Source organism: Mytilus californianus, unplaced genomic scaffold, assembly GCF_021869535.1.
Source record: "Mytilus californianus isolate M0D057914Y unplaced genomic scaffold, xbMytCali1.0.p SCAF_3, whole genome shotgun sequence".
NCBI lineage: Eukaryota > Metazoa > Mollusca > Bivalvia > Mytilida > Mytilidae > Mytilus > Mytilus californianus.
In genome coordinates, this window is record NW_026262679.1 from 79,608,080 (window position 1) to 79,632,741 (window position 24,662).

General features: G+C 31.4%; 1 protein-coding gene across 3 annotated transcripts in view; it reads left to right on the top strand.

Moving 5' to 3' along the window:
• The window catches only part of LOC127735134 (G protein-coupled receptor kinase 5-like), a 43,115-nt gene that overhangs the window by 10,955 nt on the left and 7,498 nt on the right, over positions 1-24,662 (top strand). For 2 of the 3 annotated variants that reach the window (XM_052245220.1, XM_052245221.1), the window contains exons 4-15: positions 271-402; positions 3,203-3,280; positions 4,044-4,147; positions 4,965-5,057; positions 7,777-7,981; positions 10,044-10,234; positions 16,193-16,230; positions 18,364-18,453; positions 20,810-20,898; positions 21,528-21,650; positions 22,289-22,426; positions 23,038-23,175. In XM_052245220.1, the coding sequence (XP_052101180.1) occupies positions 271-402; positions 3,203-3,280; positions 4,044-4,147; positions 4,965-5,057; positions 7,777-7,981; positions 10,044-10,234; positions 16,193-16,230; positions 18,364-18,453; positions 20,810-20,898; positions 21,528-21,650; positions 22,289-22,426; positions 23,038-23,175 (1,419 nt within the window). The remainder of the gene's footprint in view (positions 1-270; positions 403-3,202; positions 3,281-4,043; positions 4,148-4,964; positions 5,058-7,776; positions 7,982-10,043; positions 10,235-16,192; positions 16,231-18,363; positions 18,454-20,809; positions 20,899-21,527; positions 21,651-22,288; positions 22,427-23,037; positions 23,176-24,662) is intronic. The other variant, XM_052245222.1, reaches the window with a different exon arrangement.

Here is a 24,662-nt window from a genome sequence, read left to right on the forward strand (position 1 = left end):
TTTTCAGGGTTGTTAGTCTTAATGGCGTTGAAGCTATTATATCCAACTTTATGCTTATATTATTTTCTTTGAAAGGCACTAACACATATTGGGTCTTTAAAAAAATATATGATACTATTACAAATTGAATCAATATTATGCAGTGATTATCAGATAGTTCTTGAATTGATTTGCGTGAGTTTAAAATCAAGTCATTGCTAGGATCGTAAATTAGAAAAGTCCATATAAAATTTTGCATTCTTATAGTTTATTGTGGAAACATTTTTATAGATAGACATGTACATGGATCTGGCTGATAATGTCAAAAAGGGAACCCAGACAGTCCAATTGGTGACTGCCCCAAAACCAAACGATAACCACCGCATACATTGTAGAACCATAATGAACTACATATTGTTAAAGGTATAATACTAATGAAATAATTGTGTGGGTCTGAAATTTACAATGATATCAGAACAAGTTACATTTAAATACTTCTATGGAAAAAAAATCAGGATTCATTGTGATCACCTAGAAGACCTTCTTGGGCCTCTTGTATATTTCACACTTCAGTGGATCCTAAATTATCATTTTCCACTTGGATAGTCTTCATTTTAATACCAAGCAAAATTAAATTTATCCTTTCCGAAATATTTTATTATTTTGAGAATGAATCTGTTTGACAACCATTTAAGTTATGACAGAGCTAATTTAATTCTTTAGAATATCAATTTCAGGAATATGGTATGATTGTCAGTGGAAAAAATTGACACATATTTTGATTTTCTTCTACCATATGTTCAACTATGAAAATTCCATTTATTTTTCCTCAGGCAAGGACATTTCATTGGTTTTACATGTCAGACAATATAAGACTGCTACTAACCCAAAACTGTTATGGTAAAGGTTGCTACAAGATTTAAAAAAAATGATATTTTCAATTCAAAATCCAATATCAAAGTCCAATTTTATAACTGGAGGGAAAAGACAATTATGACAAGAACTTCATGATGTTATAACAATATAAATCCTGTTTTGTTATATTTATACTAGACCGACATGCTGACCCAGTGTTTAAAATTGCATGCTTATATTTAAGGTAACGGTCACCAGGAAGACTTATCACCCAACATGGACTCATTATTCATACTCCCAGCTGAACAGTTATTGCTTTTAGTCCTGAATGTCTGGTGATAAGGGGAAATAATACAGATAACAATTTCAAAGTCCTTGTCCTTGCCTTGCTGGTAATCGATCCCAAATACCCCAGAAAAAAAATCATGAGACCTTCAATTCCTAATGCAATGTATACAAAAATGTACAGATGTATTCATTTTGTGTGCATTTATTTTTAGCATGAATACTAAAGAAAGCCTCTCTTTGTATTGTAAATGTGAGATTTTACTTCAATAAGGTTAAGAATTTAAGTGTATATATTTAGTGCATGTATAAAACAAATGTACATTTTTAGCTCACCTGGCTAAGTGAGCTTTTCTCATCACTTGGCGTCCGTCGTTAACTTTTACAGAAATCTTCTCCTCGGAAAATACTGGACCAAATTTAACCAAACTTGGCCACAATCATCATTGGGGTATCTAGTTTTAAAAATGTGTCCGAAGCCCCTGCCTGCCAACCAACATGGCTGACATGGCTAAGAATAGAACAAAGGGGTAAAATGCAGTTTTTGGCTTATATCTCTGAAACTAAAGCATTTAGAGTAAATCTCACATGGGGTAAGAATGTTCATCAGGTTGAGATCTATCTGCCCAGTTTTTGGCTTATATATCTGAAACTAAAGCAAAAGTATAATGGTTGCATTATTTCATGCATCAATTGTAAACAAAAATATCAGGTGAGCGACACAGGCTCCTTGGAGCCTCTAGTTTATATCCTTCTCCAAAGAATGGAGATGTACTGGTTTACATCTGTCCATAAAACATATCTTTCAGTTTTTGTAGGCCAACTAAAAGTCATAGCTTGAGATATGGCAGCAATCTTTATTTGGTTATGTTCAATTTTTGTATTTTCAGTTCCTTCAATTCTCTGCTTCCTCTATGTCAAAAACTTATATTTTTCAAATATCTTGCACATATATATGAAATTGCAAATATAAGTCCTAGGCTATTAGCTTTTTGATATATGAGCACCAAGCTTCATCTGGTCATTCCATGCAGTGTGACACATTTTTTTAGTTTCCTTCAATTATTTGCTTGCTCTTTGCCAAAAACTTGCGTTTTGAACAAATTTAATGTATATCTATGTATGGCCAATATTCTTTTTCCTTTATATGTATTCTAGTTATGCTCCTTGTGGGTCCTTGATTGGTGATGGAGTAAGTTGTTGTATAAGAACATTTTTTGTCTTATTTTCTCAGCAGCTACAGGTCATATCTTCTATTTTCATGTAGAGGGTATGATTAATGAGCTCATAGTATTGTTTTGCTGATTTACCTGTTTTTTGCAGAGGTGAATAAATCAGCTAACATATCAGACATTTTTTAGGGTCAAGCACATGCTGGTTTGATATCAAAATCATATACGTGTATATCCTGTGTCTGACAGTGTATTACTATATTAATTGATAGAATTTGCAAAAGATCCCCAAGTATTTATAATGTCCATTATTTCAGGTTGAAAAATGTTTCAAGTTTATGTATATGCATGTAGGAAAAGGGATAAGAACATTTTATGTTAAGCTTTTCTTATTGAGCATTGACAGTTACGTTATGCCCACAAAATTTTGTTGAAAGTTCTTCTGGATTTCATCCACAATTAGGCCTTGGAAACATAGAGCACAGGGATTGAAAACAAAATTTTAAAGTCAGATAGGTTCACTTATTTGTGAAAACAAACATTACGTTGAAAGATCTGTTTGTCAATATATGCACTATATGTTGCAGTCCTTAAAACCAATGGAAATTTATTATTTTCATTGAATTTGGCGTATAATTGAAATTTATTGCAATTTTCAATTTATTTATGTCATTAAAAAATAGCTGATGCTGAAAATTTTTTCGACCTACTTCCTATAGCTACAATATGTATTAGTGATTGTTTTAAGTATTTTTCATTGTGATAATGGCCATTTGATCCTAATTTGAATTTTAGCTAGAAATTGAGGCAATATTGGGGCCTTATCAAAAACCTACTCCTATATCATTATAAGTGTATTTAAATGAATGAATGAATGAATATCAAACATGTTTATTTTATTTTGTTTGTAGTCCACATTTGAAGTCAGTCCTGCCGAGAAGAGATTAACAGATGCTACTTCTATATTTGACAAATATTTAGACACAAAGGTATTTTCTTAAATTTAAGTTTTTAGTTTGTGCAAATGTTATTGCCCTCAAAAATTTGTGTTGTTGTAAACTTTCCAAAATTATTTGATTTATTAATTCTGGTATTTCATTAGAAATGTCAAAATTATTTGATGAATAAATTCTGGTATTTCATCAGAAATGTCACTATGAAAATTGAGTTTTATCGAAAGATGTTGATACATGTATTCATAACTTGTATCTTGTAAGGTGGTATATAACTTGAAACTTAAAAGCCATAAAACTGATAATTATGGGTCATGTTAATATCATCTTATGTCACATGCTCAGTCTTTCCAAATTGTAGCTGCATACAAGATTACATGGCAATTCACTGTCAGTATTTGTAAAATGGCTGTAAAAGCATATGCAGACTTGGATGTTAAATAGGAAATTGTACATGTACATTATAACATACACATTTGAATACTGTGGATTCATTATTATTCATTGGATACCAATTTGTGTTGGTTTCGTGGGTACAAGTGAACCACGAATTCAAATGTTCAACGAATTACAAATTTTTTATAGGCTTTGTATGCAAAGATTGGCAAAACCATGAAATCAAATATTCATGAAAATTTTTTTTGATAACCACGAAAATAAATGAATCCACAATAACGGGTTAAGGCCTTTCAATGCTAAAATGACAAGTTGCTTCCATATCAGCTTTGGTGATTTTATTAGGGTTACAAGATACTTAGGAGACAAAGTCAATGATTATCTGTATGCTTTCTACTTTCAGTCTCCGGACTATGTTAGTCATTTAAATGGCGTCCAGGTCTCAAAAATAAAGGAAGCCATTGCAGATAATAGTGCTAATAAGGACCTTTTTACCTCGTGTGTTGAGTAAGTATGTCTTGTTAAGGCTTGTTTGTTTTATGGATATGGACTAAACACTTCCTGTTTTAATTTAGCCTAACATTCAATTTTTTTTTTTAAAGGAAAGAAAGGTAAAATTGTTTTATTTTTCCAAAACATTTTATCATGAAGCGAAATCTGGCACCAAGACCCTGCAAAGTAGAGCCTGATAAGTTGTGTATATAGAAATACACAGCCATATAGAGTTCAAATAGGAATATCAAATCTGTGATGGGCGAGTAATAACTCTTGTGTGGTCCTTAAGGGACCTTTTTCAAGTTAAAATTTCTATCCTTAACAAACATACAAGTGTACCCCTTTTAAAAGTGGCACAATGATTTTTACATCCATCATTCCAGTCAACTCACTCTGTAAACATCTACACTATCATGTATTGTTAAAGTTCTTGACCTGTATATGGATGATAAATATTTTACATACGTTGTGAAGGTTTAAATGATGGAAACAATGTAAATTGAATAGCAATTTAGCAAAATAAATATATGTAATAAAATCAGGTTAGAGTAGGCACTTTATAGAAGACTTTTTAAAAAATTGAAGTCTCAACAACCGAAAAAAGCTTTATATGACTCAAAAATACTTTAAATGCAGCAAAAATGAATAGTTCATTCCCCTTTATATTACCTATTCTGACTAGAAATCATGCTTACAAGCTCTTCATCTTACTGTGCTCCTCTACTCTTAGATTCTAGATATCCAATGCTGAACCTGTTTAACCTACATTTTAATATAGTATATGAGTAACATGCAAAATTTGATCTGATTTTATAATTTATTTCTACAGCGCTGTGACAGAGCATTTGCGGAAAGATCCATTCTCAGAATTTCTGGAATCATTGTATTTTAAAAGATACCTGCAATGGAAATATTTAGAACAGTAAGTAACACAGTATTATACTTATTTCATTTCTGGGAGATATTAAAACAATCTAATTAAAATGCAGAACCTGTGTTCAGACTTTGTTTACACGGATCTGTGAACAACCATTTTACTTTCTGTTCTAGAACAACCATTTTACTTCCGTCTAGTAATTATTAGATCAGCCAAGGAAATTACAGCCTTCAAATTTTTGAAGGTGTGTATAAATCCCATAAAACCTGAGGATCCCCAAAGGTTTTTAAAACTGAAAGTAGAATCGGGCGTTTTCAGATCCTTGTAAGCAAAGCTTGGACACAGATTCTGTATTTTAAACAGATTATTATTAAAACCCATAACAGGCCTATGACCATGGCTGGTGCAATCTCTGTTATACATTTCAAACACACGATTTTCAATGAAATGAATTGATGTTAAAATTGCACAAAATAAACATTCAAATGTATAACAAAAAATGTTCCTCTTATATAAAGATCTGCATAATGGCTTGCATAATTTATAACCTAAATTGACGCCACTTTCCTTTAAAAAAGATCATTAAACATACATTATGTTATTTGTGCTAGAAATAGAATTTACCTAAAAGGCATAATAAAGATGGCTTACATAGAAAAAATAGGTCTTTCCATTTATAAATATTTACAGGTGACATTGATGATCAATTACATGTACAATAATATATATTGATTTTTGGTAATAGGATATACCTGTCAATATAGACTTGAGCTTTACAGAATTCCCTAATCTGCTAATTTAAACACCGTTGAGAATCAGTATAGAGATGAAAATTTGGACTTAAATGTCAAAACTGTCTCGCACCTGTTTGCTAATACCATATGACTTGTAATATTAATTAGCGGTTGGTATCGCCTGCTGTGTTTATATTGATCAGTTTGCCAAATTGGTTTTTGTTTGGAAAATATGTTGATTGTTTTACGACAACTGTGGAAAAAAATAAATGTACATGTATACATAACATATATAAGTTATTTGGTTATTAATAAGATAGATATATTACTAAAAAAGAAGGATTGTTTAAGAATCCTCTAAGACATGTATACCATGAGAGCAAAATTTTATTTTCATTATTTTCCTTTTATTTTTGGATGTTTTTTGAAGTGCTTACATAGAAATTGACTATGATTATCAAGTCTTCTATATTTGACCAGTGAGAACTAAATGTACTTGTAATACGCATGTTCAGTTCCATTCAGTTTAATATGGAAACCATACCTTTTTAAACGGCCGCAAAAAATTTGCGTTCATATATTGCTATCATGTCGTCTTCCGAAGACATTTGGTTTCCGGACAGTAACTTTAGTACAAGTGAATGGATCTCTTTAATTTTAACCACAAGGTTTGGGGGTTATGGTCCCAACTGTTTAGGAATTAGGTGTCAAAAAGGGGCCAAAAAAGGCATTTTTCTAGTTTCCAGACAATAACAAGTGTATGGATTTCTATGAAATTGAAACACAAGGTTCCATACCACAAAGGGAAGGTTGGGTTTGACTTTGGGGGTTATGGCTCAAATCGTTCAGGAATAAGGGGCAAAAAAGGGGGAGGAGAGGAACAAGGTTTTTTCTGGTTTCCAGACAAATACTTAAGTATTAGTCAATGGATCTCTATGAAATCGTACCACAAGGTTCCATACCACACACAGACGGTTTGGGTCGATTTTGTAGGTTGTGGCTTTAATCGTTAAGAAACTAGAGGCCAAATAGGGGCCAAAAACAAGACTTTTCTAATACTGGCTAAGCTGGTTCTAACATAAATTATTTCTGATCTATATAAAGAAACAACAAATACTGATATGGCAGGAGATACACACCAAACAGGGTGTGTAAATTATTATATTTAGTTTGTAAACAGATTTACTAAGTATTGCTCAACAGCAAAGTATTGCACAATGTTCAGCAAGAAATCTTCAATTGAAATTTTTTTTAACCAATTTCAATGAAGATTAATTTAAAGTCTTGAATTGTTTGAGGTTTTTACCATGTATTACTATATTGGATATTTGGACATTTTTAAATAGGTCTACATTGAGGTCCAAAGGGACCAAAAATTAGACTTTGTTTTGATTTCATCAAAAACTGAATTCTGGTGGTTCTATGATATGCTGAATCTAACCGTGCATTCAGATTTTTAATTTTGGGCCCTGTTTTCAGATTAGTCCATATTAAGGTCCAAAGGGTCCAAAATTAAAAAATTTTGAATTCATGTTTTTTTATATATATATGCTGAATCTAACCATGGAATTAGATTTTGGATATTGGACCATTAAGTATTAGATTTTGGATATTGGACCATTAAGTAGATTTCAAATTTTTAAGTTATCTGACTACATTTATTCTGTGTCAGAAATCTATAATGTGTCAAATATTTAATCACTATCCAAATTTAGAGCTGTATCAAGCTTGAATATTGTGTCCATACTTGCCCCCAACTGTTCAGAGTTTGACCAAAAATTATGTTTAAAATGGTCATTTTACGTCAAATATATGTCACATTCAACATGTTTATAACGTCATGGTGACATCACAACTGACATTTCTGTTCTAGATTGTCCAGATTATATATTCTATTCATTTATCAAAAGAACTCACATAATTTTAAATGGATTGGATAATTTAACTATTTTTGGAATTTCAGGAGTTTACATTAACTTAACATGATTAAAGTTTTAAAATCTGATGATGAACTTGTTATTCTATTTCAGGCAACCTGTAACCAAGAACACGTTTCGAATGTACAGAGTGTTAGGGAAGGGTGGCTTTGGCGAAGTATGTGCTTGTCAAGTACGAGCAACTGGTAAAATGTATGCATGTAAAAAGTTAGAAAAGAAAAGAATAAAGAAGAGAAATGGAGAAAGAATGGCTTTAAATGAAAAGCAGATTCTTCAAAGAATAAACTCAAGATTTATTGTAAGTATTGTTTCAGAATAAGAAACTTTTTGTTTTGCGATCATAAATGTCTTAGAATGTATTCTAAATATATTCTATTCTGGCGGCAATAACAATGTTTATGGGTTATCCATCCATGACATAAAATCAGTACATGCACAGCATAAAATACGCAAAAAGCAAAGGAACAGTGCTTTTATTACTGTTCTTCATCTCAAAGTCACAGTGATGCCTTCAACACAGAGCAAAAAAAAATGCACCCTCTCACCTCACTGAAAGTTTAAGACAGCCCTTACAGTTTGAATAGGTATTAGAATTGTTAATCTATGTGCCCATATTTTTATAGTATTTTTCAGTGACATTATGGAAATAGGATATCTATACTCATTTATGGACCTTTTTCATCTCAAATGGGTTCTTTTAAGTTCTTCTTATATTACAGTTTGAAAAGGTTTTGGAATTATTATCCTATATGCCCATATTTTGATAATATTTTACAGTTACATTAGGGTTAAATTTATGTATTAGATGTAGTCTTCTTATATCAGAATGGTGTCAGCCACGAAGATATGAGACGACTACATCTGATTTACATAAAAGTAATAAATAATTATTTTATCTTTTCTCTGGTTCATAAAAGAGCAATTAGTTTTGATAAAACAGGAAATATGTCATCATCTTGAATTTTCTAGATGCAATAACACTTTCAGAAGATGTTTTATAGTTTGGATTTGGAATGAATAGATATAGGAAGATGTGGTATGAGTGCCAATGAGACAACTCTCCATCCAAGTTACAATTTATAAAAGTAAACCATTATAGGTCAAGGTACGGCCTTCAACACGGAGCATTGGCTCACACCGAACAAGCAAGCTGTAAAGGGCCCCAAATAATTACTAGTGTAAAACCATTCAAATGGAAAAACCAACGATCTAATCTATATAAAAACGAGAAACGAGAAACACGTATGAACTTCATAAACAGACGACAACTACTGTAATCAGATTCCTGACTAAGGACAGGTGCAAACATTTGCAGCGGGATTAAAAGTTTTAATGGTACCAATCCTTCTCCCTTTTCTGAAACAATAGTATAACATCACAACATAGAAAAACACACTATAAAATATCAATTGGAAGGCTTAACTCAATCAAAAAATGTAAATTAACACACAATGAACGAATAAATTTCACCTGTGACACCTGAATGCAAATACACAGTTAATAAAAAATTACAAGGGATAAATAATTAAAGTCAAAAGTAAATAAACAGGTTTAAACAAAGTTAAAGTATGATATCACTGTGAAATGTCAAACAATTTTTAGAAAATCATCACTTTTGAAGAAACCTGCGTCATATTATACACAGGTAAATGAAAATAATTTTGTTGTTAAGTATACTTCTTCTTCTGTGTGTATAAAATCTTCCGTTTAGGAATACCAAGAAATTTCTTTAATATCAATAAAACTAATCTAACACTTGGTACATATGGGGTGAATATCAACAATAAAACTATACAATTAGTGCTAGATAAAACTTCCTGTACAGGTTCAAGAACAGCATCTAAGGAAAAATGAAATAATTTTGATGTTCGTAGTACGAAGAAGTGAAAATTTTTAGTAATACCAAATAATCAAAGCTGGTATATAGACAAGATCCATGTTAACATTAAATAACAAAATAGCATTACAAATAGTATCAACAGGTCAAATTAAAAAGAAAGTACGATTTGAGAGTACTCGCAGTTACTGACAGCTAGTTAAAAGCCAAAACAATTAATAATAAAAAATCATGCATCAGAGACTAAAATCAACTAAAATACATCCCAGGGATTTAGTATTTTAACATCATGAACAGTCAAAGAAGACATGACTTGTGCAATGCCAAAAATAAATGTATCGACGGGTAGTAGGATAGTTAGAAATCTATTTTACTGTCATCAAATTGGTACCTTATCACTGCTTTCGTATGGCAGTATGAATCAGTGTACTATCTTGTCTTTCTGGTTAAATTACCAAAACCTTAACTTTTTGCTGATAATTGATAACACTTCTATGTAAATATGTATATATTTTTTTAACAGGTTAATTTAGCCTATGCATTTGAAACAAAAGATGCACTGTGTCTAGTGTTAACCATTATGAATGGTGGAGATCTGAAATTTCACATACACAATATGGGCAACCCTGGCTTTGAAGAAGATAGGGCTGTTTTCTATGCAGCAGAAATAACTTGTGGTCTTGCTGACCTTCATTCAAAGGGCATTGTTTATCGGTATGTAAATATTTATGAATATGGCATCATAAATTACAAACGCTAAGATATATGGGTTTTTTTTTGTTTCAATTTTTTTCATAAAACTTTTTATTTGACCATAAATAGAAAATGGAAAGTAAAAGGTGTGAAAAAATCACCAAACCATTCTAAACAAAGTGGTTGCTACTATCAAGATTGGATGGTGAATAAAAGTAATTCAGTTGTTTTTGAAGACTGTTTAATACAATAAATTAATTCCTGCCTATTTGACAGCATGAAGAAAATCTTCGAAATGCAGTAAATGGAAAGTTGGAAGGTTCTCTCTCCACTCTTATGGCTGCTATTTTTATCTTCTTTGATATATTATTCTAATAATCATGTATTCATGTAGAACAATTTATATATATATACTTTTTTTGGTCTTTTGGAAAATGTTGTCTGTGCTATATTTAGACTCCTCTACCAAGAAATTTGTTTTGCATGCACACATATAAAAATTGCGGTATTTACGTTGTTTTCAATTAAGACTTGTATATATATAAAAAAAAATTAAAACGTCACTTTATAAATTTCATGGGTTCGAAGCACTTTTCTGGATTAACCTTTATCAGGAACGCTCAAGGTAATATTTGAAAACCAATGCATGGATGTACATGTATAAGAAAGAAACAAAACAGTTGAACTATATGACCAAAATGGGCCTAACAATAATAGCCCAAATCCATCTAGGGTCTACTTTGCCTGAGGGATGTAAAACCTTATTTTATAAATGGACAATCTAAGAAAACTCTGTTATAAATCATGTCAGTACTGAAGTACTAACTACTGAGCTGATGATATAAGAAAGAAAAAGTCAAAAAAAGTCTTAATATTGACTTGAACACTTTCATATTCTCATGACTAACAGCAACTGAATGTAGGGCAAAATGTCGTCACATGACAAAGTTACCTGAGGAAGGACAACATTTTGTACACGGCACACAGATTTGTCTTATATTATTGATCTGTCGTTGTGATGATGTTTCATTAATTGCTACCAGTGCATGGTGTGAATATCACCTGGACATTAGAAATTAGTTGAATGAGATTATAAACCTTAGCAGTAATCTACAGTCGTAATGATTATACAGTCTACATATACATATGTACTCAATAAATGAATACGGTAATTGTCTTGATTAGTCGGGAATATACATATTTATCCCAATTTATTATTGAACAGCTTATTCCCAGCAGCTTGTTTCGTAATAATATGGCATGGATACTCCTTACATAATCATTCAATTTATTTGTGATTTTTATGCCCCACCTAGGGGCATTATGTTTTTCGGTCTGTGCATCCGTTCGTTCATTCATCCATTCGTCCGTCTGTCCCGCTTCAGGTTTAAGTTTTTGGTCAAGGTAGTTTTTGATGAAGTTGAAGTCCAATCAACCTGAATCTTAGTACACATGTTCCCTATGATATGATCTTTCTGATTTTAATGCCAAATTAGAGTTTTGACCTCAATTTCACGGTCCACTGAACATAGAAAATGATAGTGCGATTGGGGCATCCGTGTACTATGGACACATTCTTGCTATATTTAATTCGATACAAAATGTTTTTTTTATTTATTTTTTTTATATAGAATTATAGTTATTGGATTTCTATCATCATTCGTCAGTACACAAAGTTGAGATACACAAAAGTCGTCCAACATCATTGAATATTCAATCTTTGATTAAATTAATAGGATTTTATTTCTTTTTGTCATGTGACTATATCTTGTCTAATTACCCAATAATTGAGCTGGTAGGAACTGGTTTTTATACGACCGCAAAAAAATTTTGTGGTCGTATATTGGTATGACGTTGGCGTCGTCGTCGTCGTCGTCGTCGTCCGGCGTCGTCGTCCGAAGACACATTGGTTTTCGCACTCTAACTTTAGTTTAAGTGAATGGATCTTTTTGAAATTTGACCATAAGGTTAAATACCACAAAAGGAAAGTTGGGATTGATTTTGGGGGTTATGGTACCAACAGTTAAGGAATTAGGGGCCAAAAAGGGGCCAAAAATAAGCATTTTCTAGTTTCCAGACAATAACTGTGGAACGGTGTATGGATCTCTCTGAAATTATACTACAAGTTTCCATACCACAAAGGGATGGTTAGGATTTGCTATGGGGGGTTATGGCTCAAACCGTTTAGGAATTAGGGGCAAAAAAGGGGGAAAACAAGGTTGTCCTGGTTAATGGACAAATACTTTAGTACAAAACATAATTTTAAGCAGTGTAAGGGAGATAAATCAAATACATAATTGAAATTATCTCCCTTACACTGCTTTTAAATTATGTATAAAGTAATGGTTAATGAACAATAAAGATAATTTAAAACAGTGTAAGGGAGGTAATCCAAATACAACGTTTTGGTTACTTCCCTTACACTGCTTTTAAATTATGTTTAAAGAAATGCATATTTATAAAGGAAGACCAGTAAAAATATCTGCAAATGTTGCATCTTTTTTTTTTACAAAAAAATCCATATTAAAGATTTGACACTATATTTTTAATTCTATTATAAAATAGATTAAGTTAGCACTATGGTAAATTTAAATGGGTAATTATGGTTGCCAACTCCATTGGAAATTTGAATTGAGATTATGAGATTATGACCATATCTTGAGGGAAAGAATTTTTTTGGGGAAAAAAGGGGGGGGGGATAAAAGAAATTGTGGGGGGTCAATTTTTTCTCATTTCAGATTTCAGAAATTAAAAAGAATTATTCTTCAAATATTATTTTTTTTTCAAATTTCAAATATTGAAAAATTTCAAGAAGTAATCTTTAATTGCACAGTATGGCGCATTAGATTTGTAAAATCTTTGATCACATTTATTTATTTGTTATGCCGAATCTAACAGTGTATTTAGATTTTTAATTTTGGGTCCAGTTTTCAAATTGGTCTACATTAAGGTCCAAAGGGTCCAAAATTAAACTTTGTTTGATTAGTAGCAAAAATTGAATATATGAGGTTCTTTGATATGCTGAATCTAAACATGTATTTAGATTTTTGATTTTTGGCCCAGTTTTCAAGTTGGTCCAAATTGGGGTCCAAAATTAAACTTTTTTTGTTTGATTTCAACAAAAATTGAATATATGGGGTTCTTTGATATGCTGAATCTAACCATGTATTTAAATTTTTTATTTGTGGACCCCGTTATCAAATTGGTTCATATTGAGGTCAAAAGGGTCCAAAATTAAACTTTGTTTGATTTCATCTAAAATTGAATTATTGGGGTTCTTTGATATTCCAAATCTAACCGTGTATTTAGATTTTTAATTTTGGGTCCTGTTTTTTAAATTGGTCTACATTAAGGTCCAAAGGGTCCAAAATTAAACTTAGTTTGATTTTAACAAAAATTGAATTCTTGGGGTTCTTTGATATGCTGAATCTAAACATGTGTTTAGATTTTTGATTATGGGCCCAGTTTTCAAGTTGGTCCAAGATAGGGTCCAGTATTTAAACTTTGTTTGATTTCAACAAAAATTGAATATATGGGGTTCTTTGATATGCTGAATCTAAACATGTATTTAGATTTTTGATTATGGGCCCAGTTTTCAAGTTGGTCCAAATTGGGGTCCAAAATTAAACTTTGTTTGATTTCAACAAAAATTGAATATATGAGGTTCTTTGATATGCTGAATCTAACCATGTATTTAGATTTTTTATTTGTGGGCCCCGCTATCAAATTGGTTCATATTGAGGTCAAAAGGGTCCAAAATTAAACTTTGTTTGATTTCATCAAAAATTGAATTATTGGGGTTCTTTGATATTCCAAATCTAACCGTGTATTTAGATTTCTAATTTTAAGTCCCGTTTTTTAAATTGGTCTACATTAAGGTCCAAAGGGTCCAAAATTAAACTTAGTTTGATTTTAGCAAAAATTGAATTCTTGGGGTTCTTTGATATGCTGAATCTAAACATGTGTTTAGATTTTTGATTATGGGCCCAGTTTTCAAGTTTGTCCAAGTTGGGGTCCAAAATTAAACTTTGTTTGATTTCAACAAAAATTGAAAATATGGGGTTCTTTGATATGCTGAATCTAACCATGTATTTTGATTTTGGACATTGGACCATAATAGGTAAATTAAAAAAATTCAAGTTCTTAGACCACATTCTTTCTGTGTCAGAAACCTATGCTGTGTCAAATATTTAATAACAATCCAAATTCAGAACTGTATCAAGCTTGAATGTTGTGTCCATACTTGCCCCAACTGTTCAGGGTTTGACCTCTGCGGTCGTATCAAGCTGCGCCCCAGCGAAGCATTTTATTATAGTAATGTCCTATTAAAATTTCAGTTGAGCAGTATTTCTTGATATTTACACAGGTATTTACCACCAACCTGGTCAATACTAGTGTTGACTGGATTTTTGTCCAGCCTTCGACTTTAGTCGAAAAAGCGAGACATAGCGATCCTACATTCCGTCGGCGTCGTTGTTGTCGTCGGCGGCGTCCACAAATATTCACTCTGTGGTTAAAGTTTTTGAAATTTTAATAACTTTCTTAAACTATCCTGGATTTGTACCAAACTTGGACAGAAGCTTGTTTATGATCATAAGATAGTATCCAGAAGTAAATTTTGTAAAAATAAAATTCCTGTTTTTCCGTATTTTACTTGTAAATGGACTCAGTTTTTCTGCCAGGAAACATTACATTCACTCTGTGGTTAAAGTTTTTAAAATTTTAATAACGTTCTTAAACTATCCTGGATTTGTACCAAACTTGGACAGAAGCTTGTTTATGATCATAAGATAGTATCCAGAAGTAAATTTGTTAAAAAAAAATTTCATTTTTTCCATATTTTACTTATAAATGGACTTAGTTTTTCTGCCAGGAAACATTACATCACTCTGTGGTTAAAGTTTTTAAAATTTTAATAACTTTCTTAAACTATCCTGGATTTGTACCAAACTTGGAGAGAAGCTTGTTTATGATCAAAAGCTAGTATCTAGAAGGAAATTTTGTTAAAATTTTGTACTTGTTTCTGTATTTTACTTATAAATGGACTTAGTTTTTCTTCCAGTTAACATTAAATACAGTCTGCAGTTAAAGTTTTTAAAACATTTATTAGAATAATAAACTATCCTGGATTTATACCAAATTTTGACAGAAGCTTCTTACAATCAAAAGATAGTACCTAAAGGAATATTTTTATTCATTTTTTTCCTCATTTTTGTTGAGCCTGCGATTAACAGCAAAAGTAGGCGAGACACTGGGTTCCACGGAACCCTTACGAATTTTTGCAAACTTTGGCCACTATAAATTTTTTTCTTTATTATGTAATAATAAATTAAATGCATGACAAAATATCATGAATTAATGAAAATTTGATAAACATGTATTAAATAGTTATTTTCACATCACTATAATTTTGAAATTATATTTATTTTTGGGATAAGGTGTCATGTAATGGAAACCTGATACGTATGTGCGACATGAAATGCCATTTTTAGAAATTTAGTGTCATTATCCTCAAATATTGATCGTGTTATTGAAGTTGTCCAAAGAAACATGTGTAATCTCAAATGAAACCTTGTTAAAATGTAAAAAATAATTAACAAATAAATGCTTTGTAGCATATAGTTGTGCACCTTTTCTTTAGAATTCCACTGTAACGTACCCTTGAGATTGAAATTCAAATTTTGCAATGCGTATCCTCAGTATTAAGTTGAAAATTTGAATCACAATTTGCATTATATATTTCAAATTATCAAGTGTTAAAAATTCTGACCATCCCTCATGGATTGCAAATAATGCGTCTGGGTGAGTATCACAATAATACGAACTCCCATTATGATATCTGATATATACTTCTAATGTATCTATGTAGCTTTTCCTGAAATCGCAATAATTTTGTCCATTCCTCAAAAATTGCAATAATAAATGCACACAATTTCTGAATTTACAGTGTCATAAATGTTGTAATTTATATTATTTCAGAGATTTGAAGCCAGAAAACATATTGTTAGATGACAATGGTAAGTTATTGATACCTAGCATAGTTACATGGTAGTTTTCAGCTGTAATTAATATGTTTTAAACATTGATTGTGTATAATTGTCTTCCATTTAGAGAAATAAAAAAAACATGTTGATTTTGATAATACATAATTACAAAAGGACAATTAGGAATAAAACTGACCTAGTGATAGATTACTATAGTTCTGCAGTGTCGACATTGAAATCCTTGGAAGATACAAGATCAATGAAGTAAGAAAAGTCGAAGAAGTACAATAATCTGTTAACGTGAATTAAAAATCTGAAAAAATGAAAATTCTTGTTAGCAGAATAAACTAGTGAAATTTCCCCTGCAAGATCAACATGTCATAACTATGAATTTGGTCCTATATATTACATATTTGTAGCCTTTATATGACTAAAAGTACACAAATTCTAAAATGGAAATCATTATGTTCTTGTTTCAAAGCTAAAGCTTGGTATAAAGATATTGACAAATATCATGCCTACCCATGTTAAAATGAGCACTTTATATAGCTTGCTGTTCGGTGTCAGCCAAGGCTCTGTGTTGAAGGCCGTACTTTGACCTATAATGATTTACTTTTACAAATTGTGACTTGGATGGAGAGTTGTCTCATTGGCACTCATCTTCTTATATCTATATAGAGCATGACATGAAAGAATTATTTCTTAAATTTTCTGTATTAAATTACTCATCCATTTTAAAATATAGCAGGCTTCCTTTGTCAGGTCATGTATTTTGACAAGCGACCTTAATTTGCCTGGTTACCATAATGGATGAAGTTCCATAGATACAACAATTATACTGAATTTCCAAGGTTTTTTTCCTGTGTTCCTGCAAACTACAAAATAACTTAATAGATATAGGAAGATGTGGTATGAGTGCCAATGAGACTACTCTCCATCCAAGTTACAGTTTATAAAAGTAAACCATTGTAGGTCAAGGTACGGCCTTCAACACGGAGCATTGGCTCACACCGAACAGCAAGCTATAAAGGGCCAAGTTCTTTAATGCATAAATAACTGGTACATTGTACTTGACTTACTGTTTCTGTATAAACCTGCACAAGTTGTGGTATACTAAATTGTGGGATTCTATTATATATAAGTGATTAGATAATCAGGGCAGTATTAGTAAAATAAAACAGATATTTTGTTTTCCTTTCCTGTCATTTTAAAGTGATTTCGCTCTATTCTCATTGAAATCTGAAGATAAACACAATTTTTCCTGATTGCTCTTCAGAATTTTTTACTTCCTCATCAATCAAAATTTGATGGGCCACAAGCCAAAATTTATATATGGCTGCAAATTTTTTGTGCCAGCCGCCTTAGGCAATGGGGGCATTAAGTGTAACCCATGACTATTCTTCCCTCTGTCCCAATTTTGTTTCCACACTCTAACTTAAATTTTCTTCGTCCAAATTTTATTAAAACATACACAATGCTTAGAACCACATTATGAAGACAGAGTTCAAATTTAGGCGGTTAGTCATTTACCGTTCTAGAGTTATATCCCTTTTTTAACTTGGAAAATTGCAAAGCTTGAGCGAGGGCATTCGTGTCCTAAGACACATTCTTTTTTTATTTAGTTTGAATATCCACAAGGAACACCCTGAATTGATCAATATAATACCAACCATTCTGATAAACCCTTCATAGTATTATGATTAAAACGTCATAAAACTGATAATTGATACCATTGTGTCTTAAAGGAGATCAGTGCCTCAAAAGAACATGTGTTCCTTTATTTTGTCAAAAAGGTTGCTATAAACAATTCATATTAAACAATCAATGTCATTCTGTCCAAGAAGTGATGTATAGTAACATCAGTAAGGCAGTGACTCAACAATGCCAGTTAGCCAGTGTAGACTTACAAAACTTGTAGTCAAAAGTTAGCAATTAATGGTTTCTATGTCTACCTAGACACTGTTAGGATATTTTTGAGTACTTGTGTAGTTGTCAAGAGAAGTCTTAATGTATGGTTAAACAGCATCTATATTTATTTTCACTCTATTATAAATGAATATTTAATTTATGAATACTTTCCCTCTACAAAATTGAGTTTGCCTGTACTTATTATATTGTCGGTTGTATTGAACCCTTACAATCAACGTATTATTAATATAATTACAGGTCATGTTAGAATATCAGATTTAGGACTAGCAGAGGAAGTGCCAGAAGGGGAGACAATTAAAGGTCGTGTAGGAACTGTAGGTTATATGGGTAAGTATTACAGTGATGATTTTGAGTTGGATACATAGCTACATTTAGGGTATTGGTTTTCACCATAGAGCCTCCTCAATTGTTTAATTATGGAAAAGAGATTTTATTCACTAAGTAAGCATAGTTGCATACATCCACATCATTCGGACTCTGGTGGATAGTTGCTTCATTGGCAATCATGCCACATCTTATTTTATATGACTGAAATGAAGTGTTCGTAAGAGAGGTAATTTGTTTGTAACTTCTAAATGTTAATATCTTGTTGTCAAAAGTGACCTCTGTCTCCTGATACCATCCTTGAAAATACATGAATGTATTATAGAATCCTATTTGAATTTTTTGTTGCAAAAAAAGTGAGATCCTTGATATAGGCAGTTAGCAGTTTAGTTGAATTGTTTTATGTTTGTCATTTATGGGCCTTTTATTGCTTACTATGTGATGTGCATTTTGCTCATTGTTGAAGGCTGTACGGTGGCCTATAGTTGTTAACTTCTATATCAGTTGGTCTCTGTTGGAGAGTTGTCTCATTGGCAATCATACCATATCTTCTTATTTTTATATTATCCTCAGTAAAACATTTGTTGGGATGGAAACGTTAAATCTGTCCAGTATTTGAAGAGTGCTACAAATTTTGCATGTTAAAGAACTTATGTAACAAATGTTACTCAGTTATTGGTCTGTAGATGCTCTGGTGTAAATCAAAAAATGTGCCTTATCCAAGATACATACAGTCTTATATATGTCACAATCCATATTTTTTGCCCTCCATCATAGTGACTATGGGAAACCTTATTCTTTGATGTATTGTTTAATTGGTTCTTATCCTAAATATGCATGAAATATTTATCATTGACGTTAAGTAAATCAATCAATCTCAAACAGTATAAATATATTTTGGGTGGTATTAGAAAACTGTTGTCTAGGTTTGAAAGCAATTAGAGTTTCAAAGCAAAAAATGCATGAAAAAATTAAATATATTAATGACATAATTTCCTGCAACTTAACTTTAAAGGATATTTCTTTTGTGCAAAGTGTACTCTTAGTTTGAAGTTTAGATATTCATTTACAGCACTTATTCCTGAGTATATACTTCATGCACTAAAGTAAACTTTGTTTATTTGTTAAATGAACCTTTAATTCATTACCAGCTATTGTAGATGTAAAGTGTAATCAAACTAACCAAAGCTCATCTCCATTTGGTCCTTGGAAGGCTTTCAATGTTTATTTTACACATGAATGAATGCCCTTTTTTATGCCCCACCTAGGGGCATTATGTTTTTCGGTCTGTGCGTCTGTCCTTCCGTCTGTCCCGCTTCAGGTTAAAGTTTTTGGTCAAGGTAGTTATTTTTGATGAAGTTGAAATCCAATCAACTTGAAACTTAGTACACGTTCCCTATGATATGATCTTTCTAATTTTAATGCCGACTTTGAGTTTTGACCCCAATTTCATGGTCCACTGAACATAGAAAATGATAGTGCGAGTGGGGCATCTGTGTACTATGAACACATTCTTGTTAGTGACATATATCTTTTTCATGAAATTAGACACATTCGAAAGTGATGCAGGTCATTATAAATTTGGTGTTACATATTCTTATCACAATAGATTAAATTAATCAAGAGGACTAGAATACATAAAATCTCCCCAAATAAATGCGAGCTTGTACAAACAATGTTTAATATGTCTATTTCCATTAAAAAAAGGGTTTAACATATTAATTCCTAGATAATTTAGTTTGTGTATCTAACTTTCCCCATTCTATGAGTGAAGAAACAGGGAAATGAATCCCAATTATATAAAAATTTTGTAATAGATAAATCATAAAAAATGTGGAAAAGCCTTCAAGTAGAAAATACATCATTTCTAGTTTACTGACAGCTTACCAACATTATACCCCACTTTAAAAATGCTTTCACCTTGTTCGTCCAACAAACACCTTCATCATGTACTACTAAACAGAATGACTTCATATTTGTTCAGCTGATTGACACTGATATACGAGAACTTTTCGGATCTGTCAGACATGTTCTTTCTGTTTGAAAATACTTTGATTTTTCAATATGTTGAATGAACTTAAATTTTTTCATCACACTTTTCTCAAATGCTACTGAACTGAATGACTGCATATTTAGTCAGCAGCTTATCAGTGATAGTTTCAAAGTGTGAGCATTTTTCAATATGACAGACAACCACTTCCTGTAATCTGATACTTTGAATTTTGAGTTGGAGTATGCTTAGCACAACAACACATGCATTCTTGTTGAAATTATTTTGCCATATTGATATATTTTCTCATTGTACTGGCATACTTTATTAGAATATGTTAAAAAAATAGGCCATTTTTTTATGTTTCAGCTCCAGAAGTAGTTAAAAATGAAAGATACTCATTTAGTCCTGATTGGTGGGGTTTAGGTTGTATTATTTATGAAATGATAGAAGGCAAGGTAAGAGTTATCTCCCATTGTCTAGTGCAAATGAAGTAAACAGTGTTATTCTATCCAAGATGAATTTTACTTAATGATTTAGGGCCATTATTTTAAAGAAAACACCAAAAAAATATGTAAGAAATAAAATTTTAACTAGAAATATTGTCAGGTATTTGTAATCTTTGTAAATATATTCTGAAGGAGCAATAACTTTCCAAACTATGGCTAATCAAATGAGAGGTTTATTTAAGGTAATTAAACCAGGTTTATAAAGATATCATTTAAAACTGATTTTTAAACACACTGTTATACAAGAATGTTGAAATGGTTGTCTTTTATCAGCATATCAGTATTACATCAAGATGCCCTTCTTTTTTAGATTTATTTATAAAAGAAGACGTCCAATCAATCTACTTTAATTTAATACATCAATTTCATATGAAACCAGACAAGTATTTATACATCAAACCTAATATTACGGATATAGAAAAAAAAATGCCTGTAAGGGAGATGATAAAAAAAAAATTGTCAAAGAGAAGCAAAATTCCCGAAGTTGTGTATAATATTATTTGTATATTTTTGTCAAATTATAGTATATATCCCGTTCAGGCCAAAGTTAATCAACTGTTAAACTTTATACATGACAGGGACCTTTTAGGGCAAGAAAAGAAAAAGTTCGGCGAGAGGAGGTGGATCGTCGAGTGAAAGAAGATAGAGAAGTTTACTCATCTAAATTTTCTAATCCGGATTGTTGTGATATTTGTCAACAGGTTATTATTGTTTACATATTATTTTATATTATTTTAAAATCAGAACCAGAATTATGGCATTTAACAGGCTTTTTGGATAGTTATTTTATATCAGGAAACTATATAGCCAAAAGTTTTGAAAGCTGAAGAAATATAATACAATAAGAGTAGGTAGTTCAAAATCAATTTCAACAAAGGCCTCACTTGACTTTGAGATGAAGAACAGCAATAAAAGGGCTGTTCCTTTGCTTATTGATTGTTTTTTTTTGCTGTGCATGTACTGATTTTGTGTCATGGATGGATACCCCATATCCTTTGGTTTTCTATAAAGTTATATGTGGTCATATTTGCCAATGGTAGTTGGAACCTCTGAAACTTAAGTTGACATGAGTGAAACTTTCAACGTTAAATAATATTTAATATTGATATTAAGACTTATTTTAAATAATTTCTGGCCTTTAACACTGATCACACATAAAGTAGCTCTAACGCTTGCAAACAAAATGATGGCTATAATATGATACAATTATTCTCAGTAGAAAAAAGTAAATTTAAATTGACTTTTTTAAATGCTTTCTAAAAATGAAATATGCAGAAAGATTGATTTAGTCAAAATATACCTTTATACTAAATACTGACATTTATTAATTTTCTTTCAGCTTCTACAGAAAGATCCAACAAGTAGATTAGGTTGTTCAGAGTCTGGTGCCAATGCAGTTAAAGCCCACCCATTTTTTAAAACAATCAATTTTAAACGATTAGAAGCTGGAATAGAGGATCCACCATTTGTTCCCGATGTAAGTTATTGTAAAGGCATATGTATTGAATGAATAATTCTGCCTGTAGAATATACAGAAAGTTCATGAACATTTGTAAGGCAACAATATGAGATTAGTCAATTAATGTAAACTAGTAAAAGTTACGTTGTAAAGTTACCGATGAATTTAAAAACCTGTAGGTTTTATCAGTGTTCATCAACAAATGCCTATTTAGGCTCTCAAAATTAATATTCACTGTAAGTATCAAATTAGAAGTTAATGTTGGCCTTTCATTATGACTATTCTTTGCTCTCTAATATGTGTGACCCCCTTTGTAGCAGTCTTAAAACTGATATTAAGATAACTGAAAATAAACAATATTTCACATTGAATTTAAAAGTTGGTCAATTGAGAATATTCCAAAATGTGTTTGTTACATTTTCTAAAAAGTGGGAGATTTTAGCTTAGCTTCTCAGGAGATGGCTACAGCAGGGAAATTTTGAAAAATCTGTATCTATCATGTCAAACTTTAAATTGTTCTGAGTCTGTGAACGTTGTGAATAAAACAGAGGCTATTTAGTTGGTTATGTGAGTCTGTCTGCATTTTCTCAATGATCAGTTTATAGTATGTATATTTCTTTTATTTTCAGAGAAGAGCTGTGTATTGTAAAGACGTTCTAGATATAGAACAATTTTCTACAGTAAAAGGAGTAAATTTAGATCCAACTGATGATAAATTTTATGTAAAGTTCAATACAGGCAGTGTATCGTACGCTTGGCAACAAGAGGTATGTTTAGTAGAACCTGCCCCATCAGGCTTGATATGGTAAATTACTACCTAGGTTATTTGGGGCCTTTTAAAGCTTGATATGCAGTATGTGTTTTACACATTGTTGAAGACTGTACAGTGACCAATAGTTTGCTAATTTCTACATCGCTTGGTTTCTGGTGGAGAGTTGACTCATTTGCAATTATAACACATCTTCTTATATTTGTAATGGCACCAGAGGTTGGCAGTCCGAAAAGGCATATTGTGGGTATATACCTTTAGTTGTTTTTTTAAATGAAAAATATTTGAGAAATGCTACAATTGCTATGTTTAGGTTACATGAATACCATAAATGTATAATTAAAACTGTCTTAAGGATGCAATTTTTGGGGCAAAGCTTGTAATGGGAATATTTGTATGTAAATAAGAAAAATTACTTTTGGTGCAACCTGTACGTATGTTTATTTCTTGACTCTTCTTTACAAAATGTAGATTCAACATTTTTATGGTCAATTTTTTTTTTAGTCCCCTATCGACGAAGTATAAGGGACTTTAGGTTTGCACTCCGTCAGTCTGTCTGTCTGTCCGTCCATCCATCCATCCATCCGTCCATCCGGCAAATCAGTTTTCCACACTTTTTTTCTCTTGCTTGAAGATATTGATTTGATATTTGATGTATTGTTTTATCATGACAAGTTACAGATCAAGTTCAAATTTTGTTCCGGTCTGATGATTTTGTGCAGATTTATGGTCCTTTGACTTACAAAATTCACTCAAATAATCAGTTAACCGCACTTTTTTTTGTCCTTCTTGAAGATATTGATTTAATAGTTGGTATATAGTTTAATCATGACAAGCTACAGATCAAGTTCGAATTTTGTTCTGGTCTGATGATTTTGTGAAGAGTTATGGTCCTTTGACTAAGAAAATTCGCTCAAATAATCAGTTTTCCGCACTTTTTTTGTTATGCTTGAATATATTGATTTGAAAATTGGTATATAGTTTTATCATGACAAGTTACAGATCAAGTTCAAATTTTGTTCCGGTCTGATGATTTTGTGCAGAGTAATGGTCCTTGGACTCAGAAAATTCTCTAAATAATCAGTTTTCCACACTTTTTTTCATCATGCTTGAGGATATTGACTTGATATTTGTTATATAGTTTACACCATGACAAGTTATAGATCAAGTTAGAATTTATTCCAATACAATGAATTTTTAAACAGTAGGGAACTATGTATTGCCATGCAATACTCACAGAATGCTTGTTATTATTACATAGTAAATTAGAAATGTCATTTTACCATGCATTATTTCTCAACCTTAGTCAAACAAGAGACTTTTAAATTATTATTTGCTTTTATTGATTAAAGAAAAAGCTTATTGGAGTGAAGGCAAATCCTAGTTTAATAGTTGAGAGTCAAAATAATTTGACTATAAAAATATGGAGATGTGGTATGATTGCCAATGAATCAACTATCCACCAGGGTTCAAATGACATGAATA